At 44.4% G+C, this 22,848-nt stretch overlaps 10 protein-coding genes across 10 annotated transcripts; 3 read left to right on the top strand and 7 right to left on the bottom strand.

The window, feature by feature from the left end:
* Window positions 1-255: 255 nt before the first annotated feature.
* Window positions 256-1,658, top strand: L199_004389 (uncharacterized protein; the record flags this gene model as incomplete). The annotated part of the gene is made up of 4 exons (XM_064890116.1): window positions 256-638; window positions 811-1,005; window positions 1,069-1,567; window positions 1,629-1,658. The coding sequence occupies 4 exons, from the start codon at window positions 256-258 to the stop codon at window positions 1,656-1,658; spliced, it is 1,107 nt and encodes a 368-aa protein (XP_064746188.1).
* A 909-nt stretch (window positions 1,659-2,567) lies between these two features.
* On the bottom strand, window positions 2,568-4,667 carry L199_004388 (uncharacterized protein; the record flags this gene model as incomplete). The annotated part of the gene is made up of 9 exons (XM_064890115.1): window positions 2,568-3,251; window positions 3,306-3,376; window positions 3,442-3,503; window positions 3,552-3,623; window positions 3,680-3,766; window positions 3,828-4,058; window positions 4,110-4,245; window positions 4,354-4,392; window positions 4,460-4,667. The coding sequence occupies 9 exons, from the start codon at window positions 4,665-4,667 to the stop codon at window positions 2,568-2,570; spliced, it is 1,590 nt and encodes a 529-aa protein (XP_064746187.1).
* Window positions 4,668-5,165: 498 nt separating this feature from the next.
* L199_004387 (uncharacterized protein) lies at window positions 5,166-6,876 on the bottom strand (the record flags this gene model as incomplete). The annotated part of the gene is made up of 7 exons (XM_064890114.1): window positions 5,166-5,493; window positions 5,566-5,810; window positions 5,877-5,983; window positions 6,049-6,208; window positions 6,284-6,387; window positions 6,448-6,500; window positions 6,581-6,876. 7 exons carry the CDS (start codon window positions 6,874-6,876, stop codon window positions 5,166-5,168), a joined length of 1,293 nt encoding a protein of 430 aa, XP_064746186.1.
* Window positions 6,877-7,252: 376 nt separating this feature from the next.
* Window positions 7,253-9,204, top strand: L199_004386 (uncharacterized protein; the record flags this gene model as incomplete). Its single annotated transcript, XM_064890113.1, has 8 exons — window positions 7,253-7,280; window positions 7,358-7,490; window positions 7,556-7,638; window positions 7,700-7,732; window positions 7,798-7,925; window positions 8,000-8,130; window positions 8,192-8,653; window positions 8,736-9,204. 8 exons carry the CDS (start codon window positions 7,253-7,255, stop codon window positions 9,202-9,204), a joined length of 1,467 nt encoding a protein of 488 aa, XP_064746185.1.
* A 539-nt stretch (window positions 9,205-9,743) lies between these two features.
* On the bottom strand, window positions 9,744-11,043 carry L199_004385 (orotidine 5'-phosphate decarboxylase; the record flags this gene model as incomplete). The annotated part of the gene is made up of 3 exons (XM_064890112.1): window positions 9,744-10,267; window positions 10,595-10,706; window positions 10,849-11,043. The coding sequence occupies 3 exons, from the start codon at window positions 11,041-11,043 to the stop codon at window positions 9,744-9,746; spliced, it is 831 nt and encodes a 276-aa protein (XP_064746184.1).
* A 919-nt stretch (window positions 11,044-11,962) lies between these two features.
* Window positions 11,963-14,526, bottom strand: L199_004384 (uncharacterized protein; the record flags this gene model as incomplete). The annotated part of the gene is made up of 11 exons (XM_064890111.1): window positions 11,963-11,992; window positions 12,094-12,360; window positions 12,449-12,493; window positions 12,575-12,765; window positions 12,874-13,056; window positions 13,138-13,169; window positions 13,279-13,612; window positions 13,713-13,779; window positions 13,861-13,915; window positions 14,001-14,097; window positions 14,178-14,526. 11 exons carry the CDS (start codon window positions 14,524-14,526, stop codon window positions 11,963-11,965), a joined length of 1,650 nt encoding a protein of 549 aa, XP_064746183.1.
* A 958-nt stretch (window positions 14,527-15,484) lies between these two features.
* Window positions 15,485-15,961, bottom strand: L199_004383 (uncharacterized protein; the record flags this gene model as incomplete). Its single annotated transcript, XM_064890110.1, has 2 exons — window positions 15,485-15,670; window positions 15,794-15,961. 2 exons carry the CDS (start codon window positions 15,959-15,961, stop codon window positions 15,485-15,487), a joined length of 354 nt encoding a protein of 117 aa, XP_064746182.1.
* A 741-nt stretch (window positions 15,962-16,702) lies between these two features.
* On the bottom strand, window positions 16,703-17,326 carry L199_004382 (uncharacterized protein; the record flags this gene model as incomplete). The annotated part of the gene is made up of 3 exons (XM_064890109.1): window positions 16,703-16,954; window positions 17,056-17,100; window positions 17,225-17,326. The coding sequence occupies 3 exons, from the start codon at window positions 17,324-17,326 to the stop codon at window positions 16,703-16,705; spliced, it is 399 nt and encodes a 132-aa protein (XP_064746181.1).
* Window positions 17,327-18,063: 737 nt separating this feature from the next.
* Window positions 18,064-19,956, bottom strand: L199_004381 (uncharacterized protein; the record flags this gene model as incomplete). The annotated part of the gene is made up of 11 exons (XM_064890108.1): window positions 18,064-18,315; window positions 18,391-18,462; window positions 18,519-18,610; window positions 18,685-18,794; window positions 18,869-18,955; window positions 19,023-19,127; window positions 19,203-19,287; window positions 19,362-19,432; window positions 19,501-19,565; window positions 19,669-19,783; window positions 19,862-19,956. 11 exons carry the CDS (start codon window positions 19,954-19,956, stop codon window positions 18,064-18,066), a joined length of 1,149 nt encoding a protein of 382 aa, XP_064746180.1.
* Window positions 19,957-20,412: 456 nt separating this feature from the next.
* On the top strand, window positions 20,413-22,746 carry L199_004380 (uncharacterized protein; the record flags this gene model as incomplete). The annotated part of the gene is made up of 7 exons (XM_064890107.1): window positions 20,413-20,507; window positions 20,622-21,174; window positions 21,265-21,399; window positions 21,520-21,843; window positions 21,938-21,977; window positions 22,048-22,124; window positions 22,216-22,746. 7 exons carry the CDS (start codon window positions 20,413-20,415, stop codon window positions 22,744-22,746), a joined length of 1,755 nt encoding a protein of 584 aa, XP_064746179.1.
* Window positions 22,747-22,848: the final 102 nt, after the last annotated feature.

Raw genomic sequence — 22,848 nt, 5'->3', positions numbered from 1 at the left:
TATGTTTTTGTTTTTCCTCGTGTATATGGAGGATATGGTGGAGATCACCAACTACGCGTAATGACTTGGATTTGATTCCGTCATCTTCGCCTTTGCTCAAATTCAGTCAATCAACAACCAACGTCCACCATCCGACATCCAACATCTGTCAACATCGACACCATATCCATACCAGGTCGAGATCATCAAGTCAAGAGGACACCGAATCTTTGCCTACTTCTAGAAACCTACAAATAGGAAAGAGACAATCTCACAATGTCAAACGACTGGTGGACTTCCTCAACCTCCTCAACTTCCAACCTTAATTCCAATCCCAATACTCAACCATTCCACACGCCCCAGCGACCCTCACAGTTCCAAGCCCACCATCAAAACTCCATCTCTCGATCGACCCGATTCGCATCCAACAATGTGGGAGACGAGCTGGATTCTGAAGATTTGAAAATGGCCGATTCGATCAAATTCTTACCTTCTTTTGCTAATTCTCCAGCAGGTAAATTAGCTTTGGGGACTTCACCTCAAAATACCATGTCTCCTAACTCTGCGACCGCTTCAATGGGTCAGTCAATGGGGGTGGGTGGGGTGGGTAGTCCGAATGAAGGTAGAAGAAGTCCTGGTGTAAGGGAGAGAGTTGAAAGGTCAGTTTTAACAGTAATCTTTTTTATCGACCCAATACCTGTTTTTGGTGAATTTGTTATGGTCATTTCATTCATATGGACCCCCCTCGATCTCATTTCGATTTGATATCATCATCTGAATCATACTATTGACCTACATCAGCTGACAACTATCTTTTCTTCGCTACTCTAGAGATTCGCCAAGACATCATCGACGTTCGCTCCTGCATCAAAACTCCCAACTCGGTTCGTCCATCCTCGGCGGAGGCGGAGGGGGTATGGCGATAGATGAAGATATGCCTCCTACGGCCAGTTTGCGAGATTCAGTCAGTGAGAACTTTAATGGTCAATCGCAGTATAGGGGAAACGAATCGGGTAACCCTGTTGAGTGGGTATTGTACTTTCTTTAGTTTTCAAGACTACTTTTTTAATTACCTGTTTCCTTGTTTAGTCTTCCTACACCCCCCACCCTCCTCCCCACCACCTCTACAACCTCCCTCCACGTATTCGGCCCTCCACTCCCCATCCTCGCATCTCTCCAACCATACTTGTCTCAATTCGGGACTATCCAATCCTACCAACCAGGTCCAGAATGTTCAAACTGGTATATCATCCAATATACCAATCCCGTATCTGCCTCCTACGCGCTCAGGAGACATGGTGATATCATCCAAGGGAGGTATATGATTGGGTTTAAAGTGCAGAATGAAAATTCGAGTAATGGTTTGACGGTCGTACCCAACTCCTCAACCAATCAATCAACCGGAACAGGAGCTGGGACACCAATCAGAGTACAGGAAGGTAAAAGTATAGTGAAGACTCGTCAACCCCCTCAACCCATACAGAAGGTCAATAGTACTACAAGTGGAGGAGGAAACGATTATAGTTGGGATGAGTTGGAGGATGAGGGATCGAAGGGTGGTTGGAGTGGTTGGGTGAGCGAAAGATTGGTAAGTCTCATGTCTCTGTACTTTACACTTTACATGGCGATGTGCTTGGGTTGGATGATAGCTGATATCGGCTTTGTTGATGATGATCTAGTTTGGTCGATAGTCTTTATTCGATATTCTTACATTCAAATACCCCGTATACTTTCTCTCATCTAGCATGTATCCGATATGATCGTAATGACTCCGCCATAAAGTAAATATATACCGAAAATACTTGCGATTGACAATTTTTCACAGCACTTTATGTCCCACGAATGCACGATAGCTTGATCAGAGACCTCATCTTTCAATATCGCTTTATACTTAATGCATGATTGATTGAATGACTGTTATATGATTTATACACAATTTGACATATGGAATAAATCGAAAATCGAACTGAACACTTATATACACTTGCTTAAAAGTACAGTAAGAGTGAGTATGCACAATCGAACAACAATATATGGCATAAAAATAAACGATGGTAGGTGAAGGACGGTATAAGAGAGATATAGCACATATGCCAGAATGCGAGGGAATGGAGGTATGATGAGAGAATGAATGAAAGCATACAATCACAGGAATGAGTTTGAAGGAAGTCGCGATTGTGGATCAAGTATGGATGAAGGTCGATTAACAAATGGGGTCAGGATGAGATCGGGGGTATCCCAGAGAGAAGAAGATCAGGTATCGCCAATGTTGAGAAAAGAGAAAAGTCGATGAATGCCGAAATTTTTGCTCTGATATTCACAGATTGTTTGTGATGTTGTCGTCATTTCGATCATAAGGAGAAAGGATGTATCCACAGTAGACGAGTGTTGTGCGGAGACCCAACCGAACCAAAGAAAAAGGATAGCCTTGCAAACGGGCACCTCTTGGAAGATTTACTTTTGCAATTGTAGAGAAAAAGTATCGAAAGGAAATTTCCAAGGGTCAAGGTGGAAGCAAGATTGTGACTGCAGGGTATATTGCTATGTCAGCTATGTCAGTGAAAGACACCCAGTAGACCATACTCACATTACTTCGGAGCACTGGTCCAGCGTGATTTGGCCGGAACCAAGGTAGATTCCGAGGGCAAAGGCCAAGCATGTGGGTAATGACCGATCGGCGCGATATTCTCGTTCTGGATTTTTGGTCCAGATTGTTCAGATCTACCATGACCGTTGAGAAATGCTGAGCCAGAATTTCTCGTGCTTTCTGAACGACTGTTGGTCAGGCTGAGGCTGTCGGAAGATTCATCGTGGATCGTTTTGGGGCTTTCGACTTGGGAAATCATATGATTCCCGTTAGTTGATGAAGAAGATAGCCATCTCGCGTTAGAATATGGCAGAGGTACGAATGGAGCCGAGTTGGCATTGAGGGAAGTTGCGTTGGAAGATTCGATCGGGCCATTGACCTGAAGATTGGCAAGTCGATTGGTAATGTCTGTGCCGAAAGGATCGAATGTGAGTCTGCCTGGCGAAGTAGCTTCTCGACTAGGAGAAGCAATGGCGAAGGGAGGTTTGGTATATCTTCGAGTGACTACCGGTCGACCACCAAGAGAGAGACCATTCGCGTTGATCAGGGCAGTAGCAGATACTTCATGTTCGAAGTTGATGACCGCTTGGAACGGTGTTACTGAGATGATGGTGACTCGTTGAACAGGACCGAAAGTACTGAAGATTTCTCGGACTGCACCTGCGTTTGGGAAGTATGCTGGATCCTGTTGAGTGGCGATGTGTCAGCTTGAATCGCATATGACGAGGAGAATGCGTACCAAGTTCTCGACCAGCACAGCAGAATCGTCTGATAACTCTCTTCTGGTCGGTACAGAGGGTGGGTGAATGACTCGATTGTGCAAAGCACCAAAAGCATCTTTTCGTCAACCCAAGAATGACTTTTAATCGACTCACTGGATCCGAAATTCTTCGAGTCTCTTTGCACAAGCGCCCAAGAAACGTCGATCTTGAAGCCTCTGAGAACAGTCATTGGCACAGGCCGATACATGGTTGATTTTACTTACTCCAGCCAGTTTCCATTCATTCTTGACATCGCTTCTACCGCTTCTCTATGAGTTGACATGAGAATGAATCCTCTGATGGAGACATCAGCTGACAAACATCATGTTTACCGACACAGCTGACAACGCACCTTCTTCTACCCATTCCATCAAGTTGTGACAGTAAAGTGGAATGTTCGACCATACCGAATTGGGAGAAGAGGGATTTGAATTGTACTCTGCGTTAATCCAGAAGTCAGCTTATGCCTATTAGCATGGCATCTAAATGATTACACATACTGTGTCAGATCGAGTGGTAGTCCCATCACATAAAGGTTCCTCGGAAGAGGACCTTGAGGATCGATATGTCTGTATCCCAATCCTGAGCTATCAAGTCGTAGACCTCTGGAAAGTGACGGTGGCGTGAGCGGAGCACGAATATCGATGGCAAGGTTACTACTGCTGAGCTCGGGAGTCATAAGACCTTGATTAGAGGGTGGCGGAGCGGAAGAAGGTGCTTTGGACAAAGTACTATAGCATCTCGTCAGCTCCATTATGCCTGAATTTAATGAAGAAACTCACATTCCACTCGGAGCGAGATGTTGTTTGAGATCCATACATCGTTCGACCTCTGCTTGAGATCCGACCCAAAGCTGTGCCCATTGAAGGGTGGTAGAAGAGGTGGATTGAGGGTGGAGAAGAACGCCCAATACTCGGGCTGTGAAGTGGAATTTGTCAGCGTATGTGAGATTGAATTCATCGATATTTTGATCTTGCCAAACAGGATTGGATCGCGATTGAGATATAGTGATGGATTATGACTTACTGGTAGTCGAGAAGAAGTTGACCAGATTCTCAGCAGTCACTGCGTCACAGAGAGGAAGATTCAGTGAGCTATTCTTCAGTCATTACTAAAGCGTGGGGCAGCTTACCAGCAGCGTTCAACCCATATATTCTCAACTCATGTTCAGGTATTCTTGGAGTTTCTTCTTGTTCTTCTTGATCACCTTGATTACCTTCTTCTTTCTTGACATCAGTAGTGCTGATAGATCGCTTGTCGAATGAAGGTGAGGGAGGGGAATTGGAAAGTGGAGACGGTAAAGGGGTCTCGTTCGTATCAGTAGTAGTAGGAGTGGACATCACGAAAGTGTATCTTCCCTTATGCGAGTTAGGGGAGAAGAGAAAAATGTGTAATATACAGAGAAGCGACTACACAGAAGTAAATATATGAGTATATCGTAACTCTTCAAAAAGGTCTGACGACCTTTTCAACAAGAGTGTGATATAAAATACGGCGGAGGGTAGGATGCAATAGGATTACTCGAATTGTGACAGGTGGAATGCCAGTATATAAGTGAAAGAAGAGAAAAGAAGAGAACGAAGAAAGAAAGAAAGTGAGTTGTGAGGATAGATGGATGAGTTAAAATCAATCGCGTATCTCTTGCTCCTATTTATATCTTATATGGTACCAAGTCCAGTCACCTCATCCAGCGCACAGACCACCTGCCCTTCCTTTGTCAGATGATGAGATAATGACGATGACGCACGGTCGTATCTTGCGATAGATGATGCTTTGAATGAGATAGACAACGTACGATCAGATGATGGACATACAATGATAGATGCATACTCCTACTCCTACCAATCATCTACCTGATCAACCGGCGTGAACAATGGAGGCGGTTTAGGTAACGGTCTATGAGGTCTCGACGAAGGTGTTTCTTCCTCGGTTATCGTAGGCGTAGCGTATATCACCGATTTATGCGATGGTGTCACTTCTAAATCGGTATCATCATCAATTATGCTGGAGCTGAGGGGAAGTTCGATCGGTAGTGAAGATTGCGCAGGTTCAGGAGATGTTGAAGAGGTATGAGAGCGTGGTTTGTAGACTAAAATGATGAGCAAGCCCATTATACAAAGTACCAAGAACAATATACATTTGCGTCTGCCTGTATTTGCTTGGTACCTATGCAGCACATTCCGACATGTTGTCAACTCACTATCGCCAGAAGATTGCCCCATGTTCAGCTAGACTTACCTCTGAGCGACTTTCAACTCCTCTTCAGCCCCTTTCAACTCCCTAGCAGTCATCTGCACGTTATACTCAACACTATCCAGCACCGTACCCTGCTCGACCACCAGATTACCCAGATCTCTGAATAAGTCTGCCAGTTCCGAGATGGACGAGGCGATCTGGGTGATCTCGTTAGTACGTTGCTGAATATCTATATCGATTGCTGAGGTGGATTGTGCTTGAGATTGAGATTGCAGTTGATTTTGTGTCTGCTCATCATGCTATAGGTCAGCTTCTGTCCATGTACAGCAGTGGTGAAGTTCTGGGGAGCTCACGGCTTCTTCGTCTTCCTGCAACTCATCCAGCAAGTCTGTTCCCTTGAGCGTTATAGCACCAGAAGCTACCATCAAATCCTTATTCTTGATCGCATGACCTTGCAGCTCTACGACGCATCGTAAAGATGATATCAGCTCATGAGATCAGAGATACCCCTTATTTTGAACTCACTTTGTATGTACACTCGCTGTTTCTTCCTAAACACTCCCGATAATTCCTGTACCTTCTGAGCCAAACCCCTTTGCACATTCTTCGCAGTCATGATTTCTACTCTTGCTGCTCTGGGCCCAGGGTTGACAGATGATATCAGAGAAGTACATCTTCTGAAGTCCTACATATATCACGTATTTATCAGCATTTATTGTTTATTGACTGATTTGACGATCTCGTGAAGCGTCTCACTCACCCTGGTTATATCTGCAGTCTGTCGTTCAATCTCCCTTTCTTCAGCTGACCTATCTGTAAATCCAGGTAAGACATGTTTGGCATGAAGTTTATCGAGAGTTGAGACTAGTCATTACTATCAGCTGCGATACTCCAGATACGAGTATGGAATAGGATTGAACTGACTCTTTATTTTAGCTCTAGAAAGGATCTCCTCAACTTCATCACTCAGATCAACCCTATAAGCGTAAACCAAAGTATCAGCGCAATAATGAATCATACTCATACCTAAATTATATCGATTGATGAGCACACTCACCATCTGGGAGGTAATCCTTTACCACCACTCATCCCACTGCCCGAACCACCAATCAAACCAATCTGCTCTTCATCATCACCTATATCAACCGTATCTCCATATTGTCTATTCGATTTTCTGATTTTGCTAGAGTACGTCGTAGAGGAATCTCTCACTGAGAGGTAGAATAAAGTTCGGGATCTTGTGATTGGCTGGTCAAGCTTGGAAGTAGAAGTAGAAGAAGAGGATGCGGAGTAGGGGTTGAAGAGCGGGTTGGAAGACGAGGAGGGAGAGTTGGGTAGATAAGGGTTTGACATCTCGGTCAGTCCGATTCTATATTTCTCGTTAGAAGCTTCTGTTGACAGTCTTCCCCGCTCTTCTACTCTCTGGATCGTTGTCAATATTGGTTCGTACTACCTCCCATACGATGAACAATAAGCAAATAAGCACTTGAGTTCATTCCATCCTTCGTCTGTCTTGGCTTGACTTTGATTGTTGTCAACAACGTGGCACGCGTGGGGAGGTGGGTGCTGACGTCAGTCACGTGACCCATTCCAACGACAGCTAAGCCATTATGTAGGTATATGTATCTGCCATCTATAACCTACCATTCAATCTTCATCTGCATCTATCATTCAAGAAATTGTTCTGTGAGGCCCTCGTACCTATCTACTTCTAGATCCACTCGACAGGATGAACCACGGATACGACGATTCAGATGGTAAGCCCATGTACACACCACGTACAAACCCTCATCTCGGCTTGCCACTTACTGATCGTGAAACACGATGCTCGTAGAGGAATACGATTACGCTACTCCCCCTGTCCTCGGAGGAGCAGCAGGAGGAATGGGCGGGGGTGGACCAAGTGCGTTACTGAGTCAGCTGATGGGTGGGATGGGAAGGTACACATACAGAGCACCACCTCCTTCGTGAGTTGGCTGCGATTAAGAGAGTTATGATGGACCAAATAGCTAATTAGGTTGAGGTTCAATAGAGCATATGACGAGTACTATAAGGCATACTCTGTGGCTGTTATGGGAGGACGAGAAAGACCAGAGTTGATGTATGGTGGAAAGAGTGAGCTTTGTCTCAACTATGAGGTCTAGACATAGCTGAGATTGATATGCTGGTGATGTAGTCATCATGCCCCCCTCAGCTTTAGCTAAACTATGTAAGTAATAGGTATGAACAGCATAGTAATCTGTATTGACATGCTGTACTTGATATCACCCATAGCCGCACTTGACATCCCATCACCATGGACATTCCAGATTCGCAATCCCCGTAATCCCACTGTCCATCAGACTCACGCTGGTGTACTGGAATTCATAGCTGAGGAAGGGATCGTACATCTTCCCGCTTGGGTAAGTCCTCCTATCAGCTGTACCACCCTGTAATTATAGAATGCTTTAAGTTGATGTGATATTCCTTCTTACAGATGATGAAAACGCTTGATTTGACCGAGGGCGATCCGATACGATTAACAGGTGCGAAATTACCTAAAGGAAAGATGGTCAAGATCCAAGCTCAGTCGACGGATTTCTTACAAGTCTCAGATGCTAAAGCTGTGTATGTATCCTCTTCCTCTTTCAGCCTTTGGGCATGACTGACACTGTTATGGTGTGATTAGGCTCGAATCTGCTCTTCGATTCTACTCCGTCCTCACCAAAGGCGACATTATCGAAATCACTTACAACTCCCTCACTTTCGAATTCCTCATAATGGAGACATATCCGGAGAACGCACCAGGTATATCAGTGATAGATACAGATCTCGAAGTGGATTTCGCCACTCCGGTGGGGTACGTGGAGCCTCCTCGACTCGCTCCTGCACCTATCCCGACCATGGCAGATAAACTCAAGATCGATTTATCAGAAACCCACTCTGTATCTGCTGGTTCATCCAGACCTGGTACCAGCTTGAGCAATAGAGGTACAACGGGCGGAGCAGGAGGTGGAGGATCGGGAGACGCCACGCCTATAGAGAGTTTCACAGGTGTGGGACAGAGTCTGAATGGGAAGAAGGTGAAAGGGAAAGGATTAGCGAAGAAGATTGAACAGGTTGATCAGAGTAGTAAGATCAATCGGAATGAGTAAGTGCACCAACATGCTTACAATCAATTGATAAAGTATGTTTCAACATGAGCTAATTGATTCTTTTCGGTGTATCGTCAGTGGTCCACGGATAATCACACCTGAATCATTAGCAGATGACGGACGAAAAATACCTGCAGCTCTAGTTCTACCCGAAGGGAAATTCTTCTTTGGATTCAAATACATCCCATTCGATCCTTCCAAAGCGCCTAAGAAGTCCGACGAAAATTCCGAGTCGACCAATGGCAGCTTACAACCGTTTGGAGGGAGTGGTCAAACATTGGCTAATCGTCCTCCGAAAGGTGCACAATCACCATTCAGACAACCTTCTCCACCTCCTGAATCTAAACCTGAAGTGAAAGAGGAGAAACCTGATCCATGGGCTAATTTAGGAAGTGGAAATACTCTCAAGAAGTCTGCAACTCAAATAGCGAAAGAAAAGGAAAAATCAAGACAGGAGGTTATAGATGCTACGATGTTGGATGAAGATGATTTCATGTTTGATGGTGGAGATGATGAGGATGATGTAATTGAGATTGATTCGGATTAGTAAAATATAGCTACCGAATCACAGCTCAAGGAAGGTGAAGCATGGAGATCGCGCATGTGTCTGTCAACGAAGGAGTAGGGAAGGAGAAAGAAGGCCTTCAGGACCCAGACCCAATTGACGCAAAGGTTAGTAAAAGAACTATGGGGCATGATTTAGATCATCTTGTACCAAGAGTCGCTGTCATTATATGTATATATGTGATAATATATCCGATCGTACACAACTTCATGATTTGCATGGGTTTTGATTGTATTTGACTTCTTTTCTTTTCTGTATTTCTCTATTGACATGATGACGAAGATGATGGTTTTCCTGTATAGTATTATTTTCACAAGGACATAGTTGAATTCAGTCTTTCTCTTTCATCTGATCCATCAAATTGTTTCAATCGAACATACTTTCCTGTTTCACTCATTGGAGCTTTTCTTCTGTTTCTCTCTTTCTGATTCCACCGCATCTTCGTTCTCCTACATATATACCTTCTTTTCTACCCTTCATCCTCTTGATCATCACTCATCTCGTCCTTTCAACCCGACTTTTCACTTTCTTCCCAACCTCTCTTCATAAGCCTTCCAGCCCTCCTGTCTATATCTCTCCGCCTCATCTCTCACAGCTTGCTCCCCACCTTCCACACCATATATACCTCTTCCAACAATGATCACATCCGCTCCCGAATCCACCACGCACTCTCTAGGAGTCCTATATTGTTGACCTAAAGAATCTCCTTTCCGACCCAATCCAACTCCTGGTGACATGATCAAATAGTCTTCACCTTCTTTAACCTTATCTGCTTGATCGACTCGATTTTGAGCAATGAAACCAATAACGAAGTCTCGACCGGCATCTTGAGCCATTTTGAATGTTTGTTCGGTATATCCACCTACGGCCAATGATCCAGCTGAAGACATCTCGGCGAGAAGGAGTAAACCTCGTCCAAGAGGTTGACCGATCTTGGCTAAGCCCGCGATTATACCTGGACCAGGGACCGAGTGGGCGTTGGTGAGGTCCGCCCAGGAGGCGATTTTGTGGACGCCTGAGGAGTATTGGAGAGAGACGGTGTTTCCTATAGTAGGAAGAAAGTCAATAATGCGAATGATGATAAGGGTGTGTGAATCACAGTTCTGTACAGGATCAAAGGAACAGATGGTATGTATGGTGGATTGTAGAATCTCAGAGGGGAAAGGACATTCAGAAGTGGAGAGGGCGCAACAGGGTTTAAGGGGATGAGGATAAAGAAGAGGATGCACCATGCGAAAACAGGGTGATCCGTGTGATCCCCATCATCCATCATCCATCATCGTCAAGAAGAGATGTCAATCCCAAGAAGTGGATTCTTGACACCGCAAATTGAACAAAGGGTGAAGCGCCAAGAGGGGGAACTTTAACTCACCGATATCAGCGAATTTTCTATCTTCGAAGATGACGAAATCAAGTTCTTTCGAAAGTCTGACCAATTCTTCGGTGAAGGCAGGAATGAAGTCTTCAAAGATATCACAGTGGGTCTGCGAGTCGAATCAATATATCATCAGCATGTTGTTAATGTATAACGAGATAGTGCATATTCCCCTCCCTTCAACGGTACATGTATGTATGTACGTCTATTGTTGATATTGAGATATGTAAGTAGGTGGAAAACAGACTCACCTTGACCATACATACACTCGCACCTACTCTTCTAACCACCTCCAAAGCCTCTTTAGCAGTATTGACATCAACCGACACAGCCAAGTTGGTTTTCTTCCTGTCCATGATTTCCAGAATCTTGATGGCGGTAGGGTTGGTGTGGAACTTGATTCGTTCAGAGTATGGGATGAGGGTAGTAGGGTGAGGTGACGACATGTTGGATGGTGGGGATTGCTTGGGTGTCTTTTGAGGACTGATGGTATATCTGAAGTCTACGAGATCAATTGGTGTGGAGAAAGAGAGAAAGAGAGAAAGAGAGAAAGAGAGAAGAGATGAGGGATGTAAGGGGGTTATATATACTCTTTTTTCTTCACTTTCGTTGTAGGTGATACGCAATCCGAGGTATCCTGTGGGGAAGTAGGCACAAGTATCAGGAGTAGACTGTGTCGTGTTACAAAGTGATGGTCTAGTGTATCAGCAAGTAAGATCTGGATTTGGTCTGTCGTTGAGATACGATGTTACTATCACAAACTTAGAGACCGCTTTGATCGTTTGCTAAGAATTTACGTTGGTTTAGCCGGGAGTGGTTGATAGCGTAAAAACCTCCGATAACGCTGTGGCAGATTATACTCGCATCTGCACTTGCACTTGGTGTAAAACACGTTCGAGGGTGAGAAGATCATTACATCGTATTGGAATATAGGATGCATTCTAGATGAATCTTAGGGTGTCAAGTATGAGTACACGGAAGGAAAAGGGTCGTTCCTTTGAGACACCTTGATGTCGACTTTGGGCTGATCAAACGCATTTTGCTCATACATCATTAATCGGGTCTAGGTCGTCTGTATTTCGGAGATCACTCAAATATAGAGCACGGAACCGCACTGATCTCTCAGTCTTATCGGTCCCGAAAAGAATAAAGCACGTTTGATGATCAGCAAGAGATTGTAAGATGATGCAGAACGGCACGACAAGATGCATGCGGCTGTCATTGATGTATCGATTCAAAAAACCACCTCACGTCATCTACATAACTGCTAGCAACAGATTTGTTCTTATCTATGCTTTGTCCATTTTTACTGTGTCATCTGAGAGCAAAACCATCTGAACGATGACGAAAAAGATAATGCAGCGATTATGTACCTAAGGAATAGATGATATAGACCTATGATAATTTATCATCAGCACTTGTACTCATAGTCGAAGGGCAGACCGTAAAATTATCGATTCACAGATCCATATATGAATGGAAGACAGAAAACTTACAACCCAAGCTGTGATGATTAGCCCTACCAGCTCCACTCCAACAACCCTTGTGACAATCTTATTAATTCTCCATCCAGGATAATCTATTTCTTTGTCCAAAGCTTCTTTCCTCAGGAGCAATCGTTTCTTTTCGGGTAATCTTAACGAATGCCCCAGCCATTTCCCATCAAGATAATCGTATACTGGTCCAAGACACACTTCAATAGCTTTGATGGCGATGATGAGGTATAGAACTCTGTCGTAGGATCCATTGGGAGTTCGGTCTTGCTATAAAGCATACAACCAGACCATAAAATATTCAATCAGATTAATTCACAGCCGATACAAGGTGAATTCAATATTATGATTCACTCACAATAGCTCCTGCAGCTACGTCAAGTACAGCAGAGTTTCCATTTTGCTACATCCCCAACAAAGTATAAGTCGACCATTCAGCGCATTATTCACGCGCTGCATGAAGCGGACCATTTTGGGAACTTACGAATGCCTTCCAAACTCCAAAAGCAGTACCCAACAATCTGTCATCACCTACTAAAACGGGTATGGAAGCGATGAACGTTATCGCGTTCGTGGTCAATGCGAAAGACGAAATCAAGATGGGACATAGGGGATGAACCGTGGTGAAGCCGATTAAAGAGAATACAATGATGTAAAGGATAGCTGTCCAGGAGACTGTAAATTTGACACGACACAACGATACAAATAGCATGGTCAGTCTTGGGTTCATCCTGTAGCATGTTCATCTAACAGTTGATCGGAGCGAGGAACAGGGAGACATACCAAATACCATTCTATAACCGAATTTATCGAAGAACCAACCAGTAGCAGGAGTCAAGATGATCGGTATGATACCCTGTAAAGAAGAGTTGTATCCTGCTGCCAATTTGGATGTACCCCTAGTGAAGGTCTGGATATCGGCTAGGTTCGAAGTGTACACGCTAACAGCGGAATTTTGGAATAATTCTGGTCGAACAGTCCAATGGTCAGTCAGAGATACTTGAAGAATGAAGATAGTAGAGAGTCAAGGTATGGATGGTCACTCACGAGTACCACATAAGATCCAAAAGAACATTGGACTGAAAAGTATCTCATTCATATCAGCTTACCACAAAAAACTGCACTCACATCGTCTCTTAAATAGCAGAAGACGGTGTGTTATCACAAGGTGAAATATACTTTACTCACAGGCTAGTCAAAGTATCCCAACTGATCTTCCTTCTTCCTTTACTCTTCTCTTGCCTGATCTCTGCATTCTTCCCCAATACAGGTTTATACTTTTCCGGAAGGGCTCTTTCGAAATACCAATATACCAAAACCATCCCGAGATTGACCGCGCACACTATAGTAGGTATCCATAATGCCCATCCCCACCATCCGTTGATCTCTGACATGGGTACAGCGGAGGCCTTGGAGAAGATTGAGGTTATTCTGTTCCACGCTATGTCCAGTGCGAAGACGAATGCAAGGGAACGACCTCGGAACCAATGGGCGTATAATTTAGATTGGGTAGATTCAATTACTACGGTATTAAGGATCAGGATCAGGATCAGGATCGGAAGCCCGCCCACAGACAACAAGTTCTGTGAGGTGTGAGGGAAGGGTAACACAAGTGAACATACCAGTGGAACCAAATCCCATGAGAATCATACCTCCGATCAGGCAACCATAACTATTCACATTTGCTGACTATATTGGGGGAAGCAGACCATCATGTTTTAGTACTTGACAGAATATCAAACTCATCGGACCAGAAACCTGGACACTCACGATGGAAGCTACGATAGCACCAACTAAGATGAATACACTCGATATAATTGCCGCGCTGCAGTGCATCACACATTATCAGCCATGTAAACCGGATACAGAAGAGTAACAGTGTTCAGATGGTTGTACGATTGGAGACTTACTAAGTAGCACCCCAGTAATCCATTCCTACACCACCGATTATAGGTAAGATTGTATTGACGAGACTTGACGCAGACGCGATCGCACCGTATTGTGCGTCTAAAGCAGACCATTCCATTCAACATTTCATCACAGTACAGTACAGTACTTTTACGGTGCAGGAGACTTATGGAACTCACTGGTCACTCCTAGTTCCTTCTTGAAAGTAGATTTGAGAGGACTGGTGATAGCCTGCAAGAAGGACGAACCAGTCGCGAAGAAGATGATCATGCTAAATGCTATGAATCGGTACCTTCTCGGTATAGAGAGGTCATTATCGCTTTCAACCCGTTCCCCAACTTGATGGTTTTTATCATTCACTGCGGTTGAGCTTGGACTATTAGATAAGGTGGGTAATTCCGTTTCTGGTTCAACCAGGTTTAGATTCTTCTCGCTACTACTCTTGATTGACGGAGTTTCGTCCGGTAAAGTCGAATTCATACTCTTATCACTGAGGTTCTCAGGCGAAGAACTTTTGGCGAGTGACATTGCGATTTATCCCCTGACGGACAGTAAGTTGGTAAGCACATGAAGCAGATAGATGATCGAAATCAAATGGGTGGTCAACCTTACTTGTTTCGACTCTGGTGTCTTTTGTTTTGTTTTCGTTTTCGTTCTGATCTGATCAACATAACCATCCATTACATATATATACTCATCCCAAGGCAAGCCAAGCCAAGTAACGACCTTACACTCATCGGCATCCCGAAGAAATTTTTTACAAAACAACTGTTCGGTCGAAATTGAGCTGCGGTACGATCGCATCTCGCTCATGTGTACATACAGTAAGAAACAGAGAACACATAGTCTTAGCGGTTCCTTGAGCATACCTAAAAAACCGGAGATTCTAAGGTGTAGTCTCGCTTGATCTGCAGGTAACAGAACACCTAGATACAACATGAAGTGATCGGATCGGGATTGGGGAAAATTGATCTCGGAATCAATTGTGAAAAATTGTTATCTGATAATCGGCCGACAACTACTACTAAAAGTTACGAGGGTTCACGACCTGCGAAACGCAGTGTGCAGCATGCGGTACTACAGTTTATTGTACTCGTGCCTGTATTGTGATCGAAGCACATGTCCTTCTACAGCCGTGACGAGCCAGAATCCAGTTCAGTAGAGTTAATCGGTATCAAATTGGCATCGCCAAGATTATTCATTCGTCCCTGACCTTCACGATCTTTCGGATGAGTGCAGTCCCGATACATCATGATACGGTCGCTCACTGGCTTTGAAGAATGAAAGATAGGATACAACGAAAGCGAAGCAATATCAATAGGTCACAATATGATACATAGATACAATCCAATATCAGTAAACAGCTCTGTTGTATGTGATCATTCCTCTTTGCCATCTCCGCATCTTATTTTAAATTATACACTATGCAACACGATATGGTACAGACCAGGAAACTCTTACGACACATGCCGATGGTACGAGTAAGCTATTCCTGAAGAGAACCAGGTTTCCTGAAAAATCTTGATCTTCTCTTATTCTTCTTTTCCGGTTCCTTGTTCGATTTCAGTACAGGTCGATCATTGTCATTTGTAGAGGTGTATGATAATTCATGGGTATATTGAGCAGGAGGTGGAATTAAGACATTTTGGTACGTTGGAGGTATTTCCTCGTACTAATGTTCACAATCATCGTCTCTTCCAGTTAGCTACTGTAGCATCATTTTCGGAAGTGGTGAGGACGATAAGGACAGACGAAAGAGAAAGTAAGTGATATGTAATCTTGTGCTTTGACCTACCTGTTCTAGTTCCCCTAACTTGTTTTGCCCAATTGCTGTTGAAACAGCGATGCCTGGGCCGGTCATTGCACCTATATTCTTAGTACCGAGTTTCTTCTCTTTGCGATCTTTATTCTCTTTGTAGAGGTAATAACCTACTACACCTGACAAGACAATTAAAGAGGCCATGTTGAACGATGAAAGATTTGGCTTAATGTAAGACTGGTTCAGATGGGTAGTGGGTTTGGATTCCTCTTGGTGCGTTGAGCTAGGCTGGATGGGTGTGTCCAGATTGGGAGACGAAATGATCAAGAATTAATTGGTATTTATACCTTTCAATCCTCATTCTTCGGTGAACGGTGCCAGACTCTCACCCCATCCAAATGTTTTGCTGCACAGCTCACTCATATGCGTTTCTAACCTTCTTCCTTGGCATTCATGAGTCATTCACCGTAAATGATAAGTTTAACTAGGTGATCAGACCCCGATAAGCCAACTCGGCTCAAGATCAAGAATGTTCCTTTTTGTGAACACCGCTTTGTGAACGCTTCATTCACCGTAGGTTGTGACCACAGGATGTTTACACGGAGATATCCGATATCCAGAGGTGTTCTGGCGAAAGTTCGTCATTGGTATGTGTCGTGTACCATGCCGATGATAGGTGAATGAGCATGTGTTGGATGTATCATTGGGAAGAGGTACAAGATCAAGTGGGGATGTCATCCAGTCTGGTCGAGGTGAAAAAGTAAGTATGGTCAAGATGAGAAATCCTCGTGACTCTCTGGCCTGAGATTACCAATGTAGACAATCAATCAATAAATCGTTCATACCTGAATGACCAGTCATCTGTTAATACAGTATAGTACAATATATCTACAGTACAATACAATCATTTCTCGTTCGCGTACATGTACATGTGCAGACTTCCGTCTAACGCTTCCCAAAGGTAGGGAAGAAATCCCTTCCTCCTAATGCTAAACCTCTATCACCGAAATCCTTCATCACATAATATGGATCCAATCTCATGTTCTCTCCTTTCTCTCTTGCTTCAGCCGCTAATCTCGAGAGCTCCTCTTGCTCAGCGGCTTTACGTTCTGCTTTGAGCTCTTTCTTTGATTTGCCATTGGATTCGGATCCTTCAGCCGAGGGCTTGAGATCGATGGAAGAAGGCGAATACGAATCCTACTTTACCGAAATGTTAGTTCCCGTTGCGCATTGTGTATTGTGTATTGTGCATTGTGCATCGGGATATATATGGAAGATTCTGGATTGAATGAACTCACGGGGATTTGGTCGTACTTGACTTGATCGGATGAGAAGCTTTGCATCTACAGTATTCAACATATTTCAATCAGCAAGATTGGGATTAACTCATTAAAATAGTCAAACAAGCCACAGGAACGATAAGACAGCTTCGACCGTGACCTGTCCTCCTGATTGAACTTGACTCACTTGACTTTGACTATATTCGGGACTTAGAGTGTTCTGATCGTCATCGTTGGATCCCCTCCGAGCTTTCAGAACTGATTTGACATTCGATAAAATATTGGTCATTGCACTGTCTCTTTGTATCACTGAGTTACAAATAGATATGATATGATATGATATAGGAATGGAATTCGTGGTGAGATCGATAAGTAGGTGTAACATATATATGTAAATCGTCTTTTAAGCTTGAATCTAATACGATGGCTCCCCCGATATAAGTCCCCTCACTTCACCATCGCCAAGAGATCCATGCCCTGTGCCGCACTATGAATAGGCGGCCCTTTGCCCCCCTGGAACGCAGACGGAAAATGATAACCTTAGACTCGATGCATTTGATACGAGTTCTCCACAGGATACAGCACTGCTCCGGGCATCATGTCAGAAATGGTCAGATGATCAGCGGATATGACGTCAGACGCGGCGGGGTACCGTGGGACTACGGCCGTAAGTGACAAACTTGGTACTACTAATGCAGGTGTAGGTGTCGCCCGTCATTGATCGTCTCAGAATGGTTCTTGGATGAACTGATAGAGGGAGGAGGCATCCATATGAGGAATCTGGGGAAAATATTACCAAAACCTGGTCCCTCGAGCCGGTATCAGGCGGATTGACCACAACTCGCAGTCGTCGCAACGAGAGATGCTCTTTCGGATCATGATGCATGGGGTAACAACATACTATAAATGTGTGTGGTATAAGTAACTCTGTCTGACATCCTATCATAAAGTCCGTACTACTCCTATGCTTTCGTAGAATCATTACGGATATACCCTATCTATCGCGCTCAGCCGAACAGTGTCTCACTACTCCCTATATCCACCTCTAGGTTCAGGAGCGTCCATATACCTACTTTCCCTATTACTAGCGTGAGCGTGAGGATGCATCAACAGCGCATCACTATCGACACGCTCGATCCTCTCTCTGGTCGGTCCATCACCATCTGACCAACCGGATGTGGAATCCCGTCGAACGTTAGGCGGTAAGAGTTCGTCATTGGTGGCTGAAGTCCAGCCGGAATCGTCTCGATATAACGATGATCGAGCTATGTCAGGCGACTAATCCCAACGACGAAGAGACGTCAGATGTAGATCAGACGACGCGGAGAGGTTCAGTATACAAAGTTGACTTACAGTGTTGGGAGGTAAGGACAATAACGAATTTTTCGCGTGAGACATCGACATGATCGATTGTCTGTATGCGATCTGGCAAAGCATCGCGTGTCAGTGGAATTACGACGGACTATAGGAATTGAGCTTACCTGCTCGTTGTAGTATTGCTCCAACTTGATTTGATTCTCGTTTCTCGATCGTCGGTGAGCGAACCAAAGACCAGTCATAACACCACCGATCACTACGCAAGGAAAATATTATGAGCTTCCCACTCCCGATCCGGTACAGAAGGTAAAATGAAAATACAATACTTACATATCACTATACCCAATCCAACCAGGACATATTGCCAAGCTCCCGGGTGGATGGGATCATCAGCCGCTTTACCACATTTACCATCGTCGCCGCAATTATACGTCGAACACCTTTTCGTAATACGCGCATGATCAGCGATACGCGGTCTGGAAACATTTATCGGGTTGCCAGAGCAGATACTAACTCCTTGTTACCACTGCAAGCTTCGCCCTGTCTTTTCGTTTTCATACATTGTAGAGCCGTTCCATCACAGTACATACCATTGGCGCAGCTGAGCGTGAAGCGACGTACACAGTCAGTAAGTAAACCCATAGGAATATCGAGGGCATCCAACTCACTTGTCTCTCGATACGATGAAAGCATAGGCTGCACCACTATCTAAATACGCTGTGTAGGCTGTATTATCGGTTACACAAGTTTGGCCCAGTGTGACATTCGCGTAACTACGCGTTGAGGTGAATTATATCAGTCTATGTGCTTGATTGCGATGGGTTCTGGAGGACAGGCAAATCACTCACTAGCAGGTAAAGTTCAGACAGATCGATCCGTTTGTATTTAAGAATCCAGCTAGATCTTTATAATTATCCGCCAAAGCGCATTCGTCTATAAACCACGATAACAATTACACACTGTTAGCGGAGATGACCAGAAAGAGTGGGGAAGTTCAGTTGACTCACTATCTCGGTCCTTCTGACATGATCCTCCGACTGGGACTTGATCCATACATTGGTCGCCTTCGTCGGGACAGCTACACGATGCAACTCCGTGAGCGATCTAATCTTGGAACAGGTCCACGTTCATCGTGATATAACTTACAATTGACCTTGAGGACACAGGGGAGGTAATTGGTCGAAAGCATAATCAGAGTATCCGAAGGGGTACTGCGAGTGGATGATCACAAGGTCGGTCAATCTTTCCATTGCTCAAGCCGAATGTCGATCATCGTTGGATTGTGACGTAGACCTTCCAGTTATGCCAACTCACAATATCCTTCCTACATCCTTTATAAGCGCAAGTCCCATTCGACGCGCAGTACGTAGTGGAATCACAATCGGTGATCAGATTGTAGGTGTTCGCGTCTAGATGAGTATTACTCTGGCTGAAAGCAGAAGAGGTATGAAATAAGCATTTCGACTTGGTTTGGTCTAGGGATGGACGAAGGAAGTTTGTCACTTACTCGCATGCTTCACCGAATCCTGACTTGGCTGAAACGACTCCCAGGAGGGATATTGATGAGAGGGATAGCAGCGTTATGAAGCGACCCGCACGCATTGTGAAGATGGGGATAGTGAAGATGTGATCAGATCAAGTACAATAAAAGTAGATGAAGGATATCGGATTCTTGTTCTTTTCTTTTCTTCTCAAAGCACACAGCCACCGCGTAACCTACAAATAAACCGCGACATTGAGCCCACCATTACGATTTATTCGTAATAGACTGCGTAAGCAAAGTGTAATGACTGTTAGGAGTATTGCTAATTAGGGAGAAGGCGGAGATCACCGATCTATCTGGCGTCATCACGATCAGCCAAATTCATTGCAGCTGCTCTACGATTCAACGAATATATTGCTTGAGCAACGCATGGACAGCAGCAGCAAAATACGAGAAGGAACTGAACATCAAGACCCAAAAGGCGGAGCAAAGGGCCAGAGCGAAGAAGTTCATAGGCTCCCAACATATGTCTTGAGCGTAAAGGTAATACTCCTACCTTTCTTGAAAAGATATCAATGGTCATTATCAATCCCATCTCGACGGTATCTAGAAGTTCGTTGATTGGCGTTGGGATAGCATGTGGTGGGAATATATTGATCAGTCTGGCTTTGTGAGTTGAGCTCATTGAACGGACACTCATATCTCTGTGTCCATTTGAGTGTGGCCCGCTCTACGTGTTATGAGGGAACAGGATTTTTACGCTAATACCTCTGTTTGTTCATAGGACATTGCAAAAGCTCGCCCACAGACGGAATCAAGAAGCTGCTTCTGGTCACTCATCATCCAGCTATTCTGAGGAAGAGGAAGATACGAACGAAGAGAACCATACTTTGACGCAAAACGGTCATGACGGAAATGCACATTCACCTATACTCGAAGAAGAAACCCCTTGTCCTTCTCCTCGACGGACTATCATACCGGCAGAAGTAACAGAAGCGACTGTCGTACCAGTCATACTATCTTCTCAGCCAACTTCCAGCTCCAGCTCCCCTAAGATATCCCCTTCACCTGCGCCAACACCTCTGATTATACCTCAAACTCAAAGCAAGCATGTCCACCTCAATTCACCTATACCCTCTCATCAAACACCGGACCACGACGTCAATGAAGATGAGGACGATGGATCAACATTTAAAGAAGGAGAAGTGAAAGAAGGTGAATATCTAAAATCGAAATTATGGTGGCTCGGACAGATCCTCATTACTATAGGTGAAGGAGGTAATTTCTTAAGTTACGGATTCGCTCCTGCTAGTGTGGTGGCTCCGTTAGGTACAGTGGTGAGTATATATCTAGCTATCGATCGTACTGCAATATACACGGGTATCGCTCAGAGATGTTGGGTACTAATCTTGGCATCTGGTTTATAGGCTTTGATAGCAAATTGTATTTTCGCTCCTTTGATATTAAGAGAGAAGTTTCACAAACGAGAACTGTTCGGGATGGCTCTTGCTATTATAGGTGCTATCACAGTGGTATGGAGCTCGAATGGGTCCAATCCTAGAGTACGTATTCCAGGACTTCATTGACATTCTCCTTTCCATATTGGTCCTTTCCTTGGTATCGACAATAATATAGTCTATATCCATATCATACTGACATCCTTCCCATCTACCTTCGCGCAGCTGAACCCTTCTCAACTGATTGCCGCCCTGAAGAGACTTCCATTCATAATCTACACCCTCATCACCGTCCTCCTACTCATCACACTTATCATCCTATCAAACACATCCTACGGCCATCGATACCTTCTAGTAGATATCGGAGTTTGCACTTTATTCGGTGGATATACAGTCCTATCCACCAAGGCGTTAAGTTCTTTATTGTCAAATGATTTTTTCGGTTCTTGGAATTATGGAATCACGTCGTTTCTTGGATTGATGGTCGCTCTGACGAGTATCGGACAGGTCAGGTGGTTGAACAGGGCTTTAATGAGGTTTCAAAGCAAGGTGGGTGTGGTTTATTGAGCTATTATCGCGATTGTACGCGAGATTTCGCTTCCTCGTCCGAATTGAAGCTAATAGATCATATTTTCGCAAGTAGGAAGTCATACCTACTCAATTCGTCTTTTTCTCCTTGGCTGGTAAGTCGATCCAAATCCTTTCAGCCCAAACATAAATCATCTAGCTCAACGCTTATAAATCTGCAACCAGCGATAATAGGCTCTGCGGTACTATACGAAGAATTCAAGGATGTTTCATTTTCAAGCTTTGTCAATTTCGCTTTCGGCGTGAGTGCTACAGGATTTACTGTAGCTGAGACCAGGAAGTGACTTGGGGCTGAACCGGTCCTTCCCCCCTCTTTCTTTTGGGGATATGTAGATCGCCACGACTTTTCTAGGCGTTCACCTACTCACTTCTTCACCATCTTCCCAAGACCATGCCTCCGACCAATCCGAAACCGAATCGATCCATCCAGGTCAACCTAAACGTGCATCGTCCTCAGCATCATTGAACTTGCTCTTACCATCCACTGCATCTTCCACAAACGGAGAGAGAGCTCCATTACTCATCAGCTCCCCCAGTACCAGCTTACAAACACCCTTATCGCAAGCGAACAGCAAAATACCACTGTACGGGACTACACCCTCCGGGAATCATATGGTCCGGTTAGTGAGGATCGGGTCTAGCGAGTTCTCACCAGCACTTGGAATAGGTAGTCAAGCTGGTCTACTACTGCTGGCTACTACCCCTCCGAGTGTGGGATCGATAGGAAGAGGTAGGAGTTCGAGTAGGACGATGCCTACGCTTGGGACGTTTACTCTGGGGGATGAAGAGAGAGCATCTAGTAGAGAAAGGGAAAGGAGTAGGAGGAATACTTCTGCTTCGAGGAGGAATGGAACCGATAGATGAGGAATCTAGAGTAACGAACGGACAGCAAGGGATGAAATTTTGTTATGGACTGATATTGTATAGTCTGTTGAGCTCGATGGTAATGAACTGATGATAATGCAT

Source organism: Kwoniella botswanensis, chromosome 1, assembly GCF_036426115.1.
Source record: "Kwoniella botswanensis chromosome 1, complete sequence".
NCBI lineage: Eukaryota > Fungi > Basidiomycota > Tremellomycetes > Tremellales > Cryptococcaceae > Kwoniella > Kwoniella botswanensis.
This window is presented reverse-complemented; position numbering and strand designations above follow the sequence as displayed.